The sequence below is a fragment of the Schistocerca gregaria genome, chromosome 1 (genome assembly GCF_023897955.1).
Source record: "Schistocerca gregaria isolate iqSchGreg1 chromosome 1, iqSchGreg1.2, whole genome shotgun sequence".
Lineage (NCBI taxonomy): Eukaryota > Metazoa > Arthropoda > Insecta > Orthoptera > Acrididae > Schistocerca > Schistocerca gregaria.
The window spans coordinates 435,730,986-435,744,017 of record NC_064920.1 but is presented as its reverse complement, the minus strand read 5'-3'; the positions used below and the strand labels follow the sequence as shown (position 1 = coordinate 435,744,017).

Genomic DNA, 13,032 nt, shown 5'->3' with positions numbered 1-13,032 from the left:
TGTGTGTCATATAGGGTGTCACAGGAGTAATCACCAGTATTCAGGGATATAACAGGAATGATCATTCGAAGCAAAATAGTCTAGTAAATATGAGCTCTAAAATGCATACTTTAAGAAGCTATGAGCACTTCATCTCCAATACTGTGAAACAAATCTCTTCAACTGCAAACTCTTTGCTTTCCATATTTTGAGAAGTGGTAGTATGAGCAGAAAAGAGTCCAGTAAAAATGGGCTCAAAAATGTATACCTTAAGAGCTATGAGCACAACTTCATCTTCACTACTGTGAAACACATATCTTCTGCTGGACAAGTGCTTATGGCTCTCAATGTATACACTTTAGAACTCATGTTTACCAGACTTTTTTAATTGAATGACCATTCCTCCTTGGACACCCTATATACTCAATCTAGGCTTTTCCATCAATGCACCATAAACTTATCTTCTTCTTTGTAACAAAAGAAGGAATGAGAGGAAGAAGGAAAGATATTTAACTCTTTCATAAGAGATGCACTGTAATGATAATTCAACTGAAATTACAATATATAGGTAATACACCTATCAAACATAATATGAGCTACTTTCCACTTGTCAGATGATTTTTAGTAAGATTTTGACTGCTTTCAACTGACTAAAATGTTTATTTCTTGGTTTTTCATATTTTTTAGATAAATTCATTTACAATTACTATTACAACATATCTTAAGGACAAATTAATTCACAAATCAATAACATTACATTATTTAAAACTTGATAATTTACATCATGAGCTTGATTGTGAACATAATGATAATGGCAAACACAGTTTGGTAAAGAAGGAGATCAACAATGTGCAACTGTTACATTACAAAATATTATTACAAAGGACTACTGAAGGCACTGAATTCTGTAAGTTGTTTCAACATGGACTGAAGAGAAAGTGAATGCTGTATGCAGTTGATATCAAACTTATTATCCACAGTCATGCAATTGGATTGGCCCATAATGATCAAATAAAATGTTTACATTACATACAAAGTCAAGAAAATTCTTTCAAAGTTCAAAAGTTTCATATTAATTTTTCAGAGTTAAGCTAGATGAAATTAAGGAAAGAATACCTACTACAACATTTTATAAAAATTTGAATCCATGTTAATCAGTGAGATGCAACTAGTCTGAACACAATCAGCAACAAAAGTTGCTATTTATTATGCATCTTGATTAAAATCCAATCCTGTATGATTGCTGTAGGAGATAGCAAAGCGAAACATGGTACTGATTCACCAATGGTAACTGACACATAGACATTATCCTTTCTGGTCAATATTTTTAGTACCGTGACAAAAATGTTCTGTGAATAAATTCATTACTACAGCACATTTCTTAATCTCTCTACAGTCAAACACATTCATGACCTGAGAAGTATTTATGGATCCAAATCTGAAATTGTGTGAGTGCTGACTTGAAAAGAACTTTGTGTATACAGTTTAATTAGAGGTACTCTATTCAAATTTTCAATTACATTAATTGGCAGTCAAATTCATCATAATCAAAAAGTTACATTCTGTGGAGATTACAAACAAGAAAATGACTGCAGACAGCTTTTAGGGCAACTGTTTTCAAGTTAGAAACTGGTGAAGAAAAGAACATTACAGCTTTCATCACCTGAATGATTGACGTACAAGTTCAATTCATTGCATACACCTTAACTTTGTGATTTTTTTCATTATTATTTAACATTTTCTATAAAAAGTTTGTGATCTGCCAACAAAACATTTTTCTCTTCAGTCTTGATGAAGATTTACATGAATATGTGATGAACGACCTGGGGCAGTGTAAAAGTGGCAATCAACATGTATTTCTTATTTTAAAAAGAAATATACTATCACAAATTATTGGCAGTGTTCAGTTATTATATACCATGTACACAATGTACTTACTTTCTAATTCATTCATTTTTCTGTATGAGAAACTACATACATTTTCTGCAATCACATTGATGTGCATTTATATTTTGCTTCACTTGGCTTCAGCATAAAAACCAACACTCTTTTTTTTGTTTTGTTTTTAATGAACTCAGGTAGCCTCTTTCCCCCTACACCCATTTCTGGGAAAGGCTGTGCAATAAGATTATCTTTGACGGTATTGTGAATGTCTTCCTTCTACACTTTCACACAGCCTTTCCATTAGTTATAAATTCAACAGCACACAGTACTAGAGAAAATTATTAAGCATGAAGCTTGAAATACAAAGGCAGCAAGATTATACTGACGGACTTTCAAAAGTTGTTTTTCTGACATAAGTTTATTTAGAAAACATATTAGAGAGAACTTAAGTTAGGTCTGTAGTATCTTTTCCAATTAATAAATGATCAAAAAATAGTTGCTAATGTATCTGAATGAATATCTATACACATCACAAGCAAATATTGAATGGTCTGTTGTAAACAGTATGAGTGTGAAATCAAATTTATAATACAAGCTTTGAGTTCTTGGAAAAATATGGTGTGTTTCAGGACCCAAAAATTCTGTAAAAGTGTAACTAGAATAAAAAGCACTGTACTATCTTCAATTTTTGCTGGTATCACAAAGCAAAGAGGTAGTTTCCTGTCATAAAAATAATGGCAAACATGTTATTGTGTAATAAAGAGAAAATGTAAAGCTGCAATTAATGGACCCAAGATGCAAAACTACCATCTAACTTAGATTTTCATGTGAGTATGAACCTAAAATGAAATGTGAATATATATATTTAAAAAAAAACAAAACAGGAAAATGATAATTTCTAAATAGCCATTTACACAACGAGAGAAATTTAATTTGTGACACAGTACCACCAGACCCATAACCTTGAGTTAGTTTAATAAAGTAACAATGAATTTAGTCTGTGGGGAGGGGGAGGGGGAGTGGACAAAACTAACAGCTTCCCTTCCAAGATTATCTGCAAATTTGGGCATATACCCATTGTAAGTCAATATCTTTTTCTCTTGTATTAATTACTGTTATGATTATCTGAGAAATGATTAAGTAAGTTTGCACAAACTGTAATTTACATTGGGTAATTATGGACAGTTTAGTATACAAACAATGCAAATAGATATGACAATAAGGCACGAGAAAAAATCTGTGTACAAAATTTAATGAGTTGTCCTCCCTTCTGTTTCATAAATAGATTGGTTGTGTGTTCCTGATAATGTGAATGTGACTTGCACTGTGAATATGCAGAACCCTATTAGTTGTAAGATACATACACAAGTATTTTACTCCCTGAAATAGGTATTAGTACACATCCTTGATTTCTACTAATTATTTCACAATGTTAACCTAACTGAAGAGAACTATAGTAAAATTTATTTTCACTTGTTTGCTAATAAGGCAATTTTGACACCATATATTTGTTCTTGTAATAATGATAGGTAAGTATTCATTCACATATATGATAACTGGTATTTCTAGTTGCACTCCAGCTGAAATACCATGAAATCTGAATAATCCATTTCTTTTATGGCGACAATAGCCTTGCATTCCTTACGTATCAGAATTATTTCTCAACAGTTATGATTGGTGTTTGTGTTTTCCTCCCTTCTTATTCCTAACTATTTGTGAATAAGTCAGAAGCTTAAATTTTATACTTGTTGGTGTACTACATCCTTGGGTTGGTAAGTAATTTATGTAGGAAGGCAAACATTTTTTTATCAGTGAAGCATCTTTAAAAGTGATGGCTTCTGGTGCAGAAAAGCTTCTCTCTCTTAATACCACTGTCTATGAGGAGAACACAAGCTTAAAGTACCTAGAGAAGTATAGTCCCACCATGGAAAATCCAGGATGGAATGTAACAATATTACGAAAATGATAGTTGCTACTCACCATACAGCAAAGATGCTGAGCCACAGATAAGCACAACAAACAGACCACCAACCTCAGCAGCCAGATACTGCTGTCATGTGTATGCGAGTTGTGTGCTGTCATGTGTATGCGAGTTGTGTGTGTGTGTGTGTGTGTGTGTGTGTGTGTGTGTGTGTGTGTGTGTGGGTGTGTGTGTGGTTTTTTTCTTTTTTCCCCCTCCTAACGATTGTGCCTATCTGTGACTCAGCATGTCTGCTGCATGGTGAGTAGCAACTATCTTTTTCACAATATTGTTAGGGAAATAATAAGTAATTACCCATGTCCATATGTGAGATAAAGTGTACTTTAACTGAAGGGGGGGGGGGGGGGAGACCTTTTCAGACCTCAGTTACAAATTCTAATTTGTTTTTCAGTACAATTATTTTTGGCAGCAATTGTTGTTACTTTTTATATTACAATAAAACTCAGCTCCCTCCCAAGCTATGGTAATTATCTCTAATGAGGCTCTCATGGTTACAATAAAATAATAGTTTATGTAACATCCTGCAGTTGTTGCTGCAAAAATAACTCTCAAGTAATGCTGAACAGCCCAATTCGCTACTTCCGTATATTTGGTTTTGCTTTTTTGTGAACTTGTTCTGCTTTACAGACAGTTATAAAGAGTAACATTCTCTGCATAGATTAGTTGGTAGTCCATGTATTCTTAGTGTATGCCAGAACTGAGTGTACATTAGAAAACGAACTAAATATGTAATGTTTAATTAAAAGTTATTCAATTAACCTGCTTGTGATGGGGGAGCCAGAATGAACCCTACTTTACCCAAGTACAAAAGTTGACAGCAAAAGCTTGTGGAGTCACAGAAAGAACAGTGTAACATGTTAGTGATTAACTTCTTCAGAGGCTGTAGGTGTGAATGCTTTCTACCATTCACCACATAAGAGATATAAACTGGAAAATAGATTTACTCAAATGGATGATTTTAATAAAAAAATGTAGGCTACAGGAATGTGTTAGAATACTACAATAGAGGATAGTATCCTAGGTCTAATGAAGTCCACTACTAATACAAAATTGAGTATAAGGGCTTGGGAATGTTCATTCTTCCCCTTCTAAATGACATTGGTTTTATGATCAGAAAATGTGAGGACGAACAAAAATTTCTTATGGAACAAAGGGATATTGCTACCTTGGGAAATACATTTTTGTGAGCTATGCATTTATTGCATACAGACAACAACAAGCCTTATCTGAATGAAACTCTGTTTTCGCAAACCCATAGGAAGAAATATGTCTGGCACCACTTCGAGGAAAATAGTGGCTCAAAAATATCTACAGGCACTTTTGTATAGTGAATATTGGTGTTTTGGGTGGGGATGAGTTGCAAATGTAATCCCTACAGCTGTTAGGGAATATTTTTAATGGAAGCCATCACATCAAGAATCCTAGCAGTGATATGCAAGTACTTGTGTACTGCCGTGACTGGAATATCTTGTTAGTAGGTGACACGAGACAAAAACGAATTTGGACTAAAAATAAGAGATGTATAGCATTTTTTTTTTCAGAAATATCACTAACATTTGAAAATACCACTAACTGGCATTGCTGTAAGATGGTGAGATGACCTTGACCCACCTATTTTTGTGAGAATTATTATAACTCTCATTGCAGTTCGTAACACATTACAGAGTTAAAAGGAGGGAGACACACAGTATTAAGCTCAATGTTAACCAGAGAGGAAATGACATTATAAGATTTTTACTTTATTACCTCTGACTTTTTAACCAATGAATGCTGTTGAGGGTGAAAAATATGTGATGCCCCATGAGTGAACTTGCTGAAATTTTCTCATCAATTCCTAAAAAGAAAACAAGCAATATACGTCTTCATGCCCTACATTCATTAACCCATGTAAATATATTATTCTCATACACGAAGTCAACAAGTATAATCTAATAGGTTTTGTTGACTTATGATTTTTAAAGAGATCTTGGCATCTATTGATTAGCTAACTCATTTTTACAATTTCTTATGACGTGACACAACAGATACAAGGAACACATTACGGATGCAGACTGGCATGTCCAACCTTCTCACTTATTTATGCCACAATTTATAATGTACTGTGCAGTATTGTTCATTGACAATGTTAACACATTTTTCACAATAAAATTTTTTTTAAATGCACACAAAATTCAGTAACAATAATACACCCATTGTAGGGATTTGTTCTCCCTATAAATACAAAAACTACTTTTTCCTTTTTCTTTTCTATCTTTCAAAATTTTTGAAGAATACCAGAGCCAGTACAAAACCTACAATATGCACAGGTTTTGACAAATTTAATCATATTGTAAACAATAAAATCAGCACATCAAATGATTACAGAAATAAGAACAAAAAGCTTATACACTGCCACACGTAGAGGCAAATTATTACCATAAAAAGAATGACAGATATATGTATAGTTATATATATCTATGAATATATGTATAAACAAAGTGCCTTGCACATCTGTGGTATACCATGACATCTGTTTCAATGGCTTGGCAACAAAAAAGTGAATATAGTTTGTGTATGTGTGTCTTTACATATACCTCTTTTCCACATCATATGCTTCTTTTAATTAAAATTATTAGCTGTGATCCATTCCAATACTGAACCAAAAGAACACACTCAAGATACAAACATAAGAGTCAACACTATAAGGGTATGTGTTAAAAACCAAATAACTTAGGATTATTACATTTCTATATCATAACTGTCAAAAATTGATTTTACTTTATCATCTACTGACAAAATATTCACAGCCTGCAAGACATTCTGAAGTTTACTGTAACTGTGGCTAGAGCTGTAATGGAATATTTTAACAGTTGTGACTCAAAATACATTAACCAAATAGTCACCAGAAGTGTAAAGAAATAAAAATTACATTTAGACAACTCTTTCACAGAGGATAAAGATCTCTAGGAAAATATTAACATAGTAAAATACACAACAATTATTAAAATATGTAATTAAACTCTGGAGAATAAGATAATCATGTCAATTCTTAAATAAATTACCTCAAAGGATGATTTACATTAGAAAATGAACGAGCCACTACAAGCTTCAGAGTAAAAGATCTAATACATTTTTTCAATTCACATACTGTTTGTCGAACTGCAATGGATGTTCCATTTTCATTTTTAATATTGTTATTACTTATCATAAATTATTTACATGAATCCTAAACTCAGTCTACAGAAACAAACAAAACATACCATTCTCATATAAAATAGAACATCCTATATATGCCACAAATAAAGGTCAAGTTGGTTTTGTGTGTTAAATAGATTTCTAAAAGTTTAACAAGCACTATGCAGTTTATGCAAATAAGCTACTGGCAGTGATAGCTAGTTCTTTTAAATCTGAATACTATACAACAAATCCTGTGCATATAAACAAATGCGTGGTAACTGCAAAGTAATTACACATTACTTCAGATTCTTTCAACAGCACACCATTAATCCAAAAACGAAATTCTTACTTCCTTTTGGCAGTGAAAGTCAGTCTTATCACAAAATCACAATTCAAATATTGCATCGCTTGAGTCAACACTTGTCTTAAAAGGAAGAAAGTAGATCACTACCAATGATCCAATACACAAAATTGTGTAATAATTAATGCCCTGTGACTTTAACTTCAGAAACTACCATAAAATATTTTTCACTTTCATATTTTGTTATCAAATTACAGCTTTACATAGTCTCTTAATTTTTAAGAAGCTCATCACATATCTGTTGATTGCAGCACTAAATTTGTTGGACATTAATACACTGTCAAAAATTTAGTATCAATTGCCCTGTAACTTCTTAGGCAGGTGTTATACTGTCTTCCTAAATAAGCAATTCTCATAATTGCTTCAAGTAACGTTCTCATTATTTATTTACACTTTAATTGCTTGTGACCTGATACTCAGGTTTTTCACATTCCACAATGTCCTAATAAATAGAAACTGTACAAATATATTTATCCACTGTTCAAAACATGAGGATAAAACATGAGATCACCCGTTTGACATTCATAGAAATGTTTCGATGTACATCCACAAATTACTTCCCCTATTTACAAGATGCACATAATCATGCAGCAGGCAGATTGTCACTAGTACATATCCTACTGCCTTTCTTTCAATATGAGGTCAGTCTATGCAGCACATCACTTTATTTCCTTTTTGTCTTGATCTACAGTTGTGAGTCTTCGTAAAATTACTTTATATTTGTATTAAAATATAACTCTGAATTCTTCATTTCACTCTTTTCATAAAAAAGGCTTTATATATAATGTGAAATGTTTCACTTGTAGAAATATATCTTCCACTCCCCAGTAATGGAGATCATGCATAGTGAGGATTCAACACAAATTTGGCAGCTTAAACTCATTGTTCCAAGCTTGCTGCAGCAGACCATTACCTACTTGCTAATGCTAGCATTTGTAGTCATCATGATGGTAGGCTCAATTGATTTGATGGGCTTTTCTGCAAAAACAAAAATTGTTTGTGTTACACACCTAATTAACATATTATATAACAAAGTGCATATAATTAAAAAGTTGTGGAGGGAGATGGACAGGGATCAACAACTGCCATACAGATTTCTATGAGCTATTGGCCTTATTGATTTTAATCTTTTCTGCAGTACATCACTCTTACTTTTCAAATGCCACAGAAGCTCTTCTGGATACCTTGCTGGCTTAGCACCAGTACACTTTTTATTTCAGGTGTGCTAGTCCAGCAGCTAATATTTGGGTTACAGGTAGTTTGTTACCTAAATGAAATTTCTTTTATTGTATGAGTATACTAATAAGAATACTTTAGGTAGCGAAGTGCTACTGACACTCTTAGAGACTGTAAGGATTATGTATAATGATTGTGGAACACTGTCACTGTTTGTAAATTGATCTAAACATGTATTGACCATATCTACTTTACATTCTATATTTTTAAACTAAATGAGAATATACATAAAACTGTGAATACTTGCATAATATCATCAGCTAATGTAACCTCTATCAATGGTGAAACTAAAGAATTGGGGAAAATACAATTGATATTATGCTAAATAGTCTGGCAAGTTAGGAATTATATAAACAGTTGCATTTTAAATTTTATGTTTTATAACAACTGTCTTTTTTCTTAACAATTAAGGAAAAAACAGATTGCTACTTACCGCAAAGAAGACACATCAAGTTGCAGACAGGCACAATTTAAAGCCACAGCCTTCATCAGTAAACACACACACACACACACACACACACACACACACACACACACACACACACGAGACTGACGACTCCAGCATCTCGGGCTGGAATCCATTCTGGCCCCAGATACTGGAGTTGGGAGTCTCGTGTGTGTGTGTCTACTGACAAAGGCTATGGCCAAAAGCTACATGTGAGTGTCATTGAATCACGACTGTCTGTAACTAGATGTGTCTTTTTTACAGTAAGTAGCACTCTGTCTTTCCCTACATCATTAATACTCCTACCTGGAGTTTTCATTGTTTGATCTGTCTTATTCTCAATAATTAATTACTTCCAAAAGCATCATGTCACACTGAATAGTGTAAAAAAGAATCAACGAGCTATGTTACAATTTAGGAGTTTGTCCAGGATATTTCAAACAATCAACAGAGGCAGAACATGTTACATGGTCCTGTGTTTGTAAGCTTGTAGCAAATTTATAAATAAGTGCAACAGAACGGAAATGTGTCAAAACGAGGCTCCTTAATCTGCAAATAAATCTGTTATTTATCTTTTAAGAAAGCTGTTACTATAATGAAGTTGCAAAAAGGTCACCAGGTGAAATACTTGCTACAGTCCTTGGATTGGGGAAGTGACAGGAAGATGGGGAAGTGGGCACTACCACACAGGTTGTCATGTGCTCTCCAGTGGATAGATGGGAGGAGGCCGGGACTGCAAACCGAGAAATCAATGGCCAAATATGTGCCATGTGTGCCACTCTGAAATGTGTGGGGGCACCTGTATTTAAGAGGCAGATGTCGAGTTTTGATAGTAAATTTTCCACCTCCCTACCTCGGCCAGTAAGCACAGCAACACCCCACAAGGGGTTATGCGCGTTAAAATCTCCCAAAAATAGGAAAGGTTTAGGGAGTTGATCAATCAGTGCAGCCAATGTGTTCAGGGGTACTGCACCATCTGGAGGTGTAGACAGGTATTTCCTGCGTCCTCCTTATCCTGACAGCCATTGCTTCAAGAGGGGTTTGAATGGGCACAGGTTCACTACATACTGAGTTTAGGACATAGACACAAACTCCACCTCACACTCTATTATGGTCACTACAGATCCTGTAATATCCCTTATAGTCACAGAAGGTAGAGGTCTGCAACACCAGGAACTATGTTTCCTGGAGGGCAATGCAGAAAGCAGGTGTAAAGCTTAACAGTTGCTGTAGCTCAGCCGCAATTCCACTGGAAGATTACGTGATTGTGAGACTTGGAAGACATGAAACACTCAATGCTGCCACCAGATGAGTGTGTGTGCGATCGACATCCATTGTGTCCGAGGGCACAGTGAGATCTAGGTCCTCAGCGGACACCAGAATCTCCACCTCATCGTCAGACACGGAGCTTGTGGGTAGTGGTGGTGTGGGTGCCACCGCAGTGCCTTGCTTCTTGGGGGATTTTTTCTTTTTTGGTTTCTGTCGCTGCTTCTCAGGTTTTTCTGACTGTGAGGGCTTCACTGATTCTGGCTCAGAGACTGAGGAGGACCATGAAGCCCTACGACCGACTACCTATGGTTGCTTCGGCCACTGGCGGGTGTCAACTTTACCACTGATAGGAACACGGGAAGGGAGTGACCCAAGGGATTCCTTTCTGGTAAGAGGAGCTGAAGAAGGCTTATGCTTCTCCAGCTGAGTGGGAACTGACATCCCCGATGGTTGGGGGGAGGCGGGAGTGTTGTTCCTGAAGTAGGTTGTGCAGGAGCAACAGGGAGGGAAGTGCCCCCCACCATCAACGGGACAGGTGGAGTCTGACGGCTCTGAGAGCTAACTGTATGCACCAGAATGGAAGATGGTAGAACTGTTGTCATAGCGGCAGCCTAGGTTGACGTCATATGCGCAGGATGTGCCTCTCATATTTTCTCTTAGCCTCAGTGTAGGTCAGTCAGTCCAGGTTCTTTTATTCCATTGTTTTTCTTTCTTCTGGAGAATCCTGGCAGTCTGGCGAGCAAGGTGAATGGTGCTCTCCACAGCTGACATAGATGGGAGGCAGGGCACAGGGAGTATTGGGATGTGAAGGGCGTCCACAATCCCGACAGGTGATGCTGGAGATACAGCGGGAAGACATGGCTGAACTTCCAGCACTTAAAGCACTGCATTGGGGCAGGAGTATATGGCTTTATTTCACAGCGGTAGACCATCACCTTTACCTTCTTGGGTAATGTGTCACCCTCAAAAGCCAAGACAATGGCACCGGTTGCAACCTGAGTATCCTTCAACCCCGGTGAAGGCACCAGACGAAATGGACACCTCACCCTGTAAATTGGCACGCACCTCATTGTTAGACTGCAAAATAAGGTCCATGTAAAACATGATACCCTGAACCATATTTAACCTCTTATGGGGCGTGATGGAAACAGAAACATCTCCCAGCTTGTCACACGTGGGTAGTGCCTGTGACTGGGCAGAGGATGCTGGTTTGATCAAGACCAACCCTGACCGCATTTTGGACAAGCCCCCCATCCCCCCAAACTTGTTCTCTAAATGCTCCAAAGGAAACCTGAGGTTTCATCGACAAGAAAGATTCCCCATCAACTCTTGTACATACAAGGTATCAGGTTGAATAAGCTTCGCTGCCATCCTTAGCCTGGCGTTCCTCCCATAGTGTGGCCAGGGAGGGAGGGGGGGGGGGGGGGGGAGAATGATTTGGGGTAATATTTCTTAGCAATGAAGTTAGATCTTGACTGCTTAGAGAATGCTGGTGTTTGACCACCAGCAAGAAATGATGTACTACGCTTCATGGTGGGTCATCCACCCTGATGCCACCCACTCCGACCAGGGACTCTCCCCATGGGCGCCACTCAGCCACAGCAAAGGCCACCTGGCAGGATGGCCATTGCCGGGAGTCCCGATGCCCCAGGGTGACAGGCACCTACTCCTTGGCATACATGGGGAAGTAACGGTGCAGGCATGACCTGTGTGGTCAGGGGGCTACAACCAATAGGGTACATGGTGGCCCCACCACAATGGACTGGCTCCCATGCTGGATATCAGGCACAAATGAGCTGAGAAGTCCATTATCGTCGACAGCGGAGAAAGCGATACTGCACAGAGGATGGAGGAAAACGAGCCCAGGAGGGTGACCTTGCCCAACAGCTGGAGAGCGAGCGGAAGTGCGGATCCACGTTGACAAAGGATGTGGGAGGTCTTGGCACATGATGGACACTTTGCACCATGTAAGGCATCCTGCTCCAATCGGCTCACTCTTCGGGAAAATTTTGAAAAATGAAGGTCAATCCCTACAAGGGATGATCACATAAGGGCCGAAACATGTGAGACTTCTTTTAGTCGCCTCTTACGATAGGCAAGAATACCTTGGCCTATTCTAACCCCTGGATCCATAGGGGGTAGGGGGAGGGGGATGGGAAGGGAGAGAGGGATATATGGGGGAGCGAGGGAGGGAAGGAGAGAGAAAGGGGGCGGGAGTCACTCAGAAGATAGACAGAGAGGGGGAAGGGGGAGGCAATGGACAAAGAGGGGGAATGAAGGAGATTAGCACGGAAGGGGAAAGGGAAAGATGGGAAGGTGGAATGGCAGAGGGTGGCACACAAAGAGTGTGGGAGATGAGAGTAGGAAGGAGGTGATAGGACAGAGAAATGGAAACTGTTAGTTGGAGGGTGTGGGGCAATAGGTTAATAAACACTATGTGATCAAAAGTACCCGTACATTTGCAAAAACATATATTTTTCATATTAGGTGCATTGGGCTGCCACCTACTGTGAGGTACTGCAAATTAGCGACCTCAGTAGTCATTAGACATCATGAGAGAGCAGAATTGGGTGCTCCGTGGAACACATGGACTTTGAACATGGTCAGGTGATTGGGTGTCACTTGTGTCATACATCTGTACGTGAGATTTCCACACATCTAAACATCCCTAGGTGCACTGTTTCCAATGTGATAGTGAAGTTAAAATGTGAGCAGATATGT

At 37.6% G+C, this 13,032-nt stretch overlaps 1 protein-coding gene across 6 annotated transcripts in view; it reads right to left on the bottom strand.

Annotated features, from left to right (window-relative positions):
- Positions 1-619: 619 nt before the first annotated feature.
- LOC126351268 (histone demethylase UTY) overlaps positions 620-13,032 on the bottom strand; it is a 310,863-nt gene continuing 298,450 nt past the window's right edge. For all 6 annotated transcript variants that reach the window (XM_050002588.1, XM_050002589.1, XM_050002590.1 and 3 more), the window contains one exon: positions 620-8,339. In XM_050002588.1, the coding sequence (XP_049858545.1) occupies positions 8,304-8,339 (36 nt within the window). In that variant the 3' untranslated portion in view covers positions 620-8,303. The remainder of the gene's footprint in view (positions 8,340-13,032) is intronic.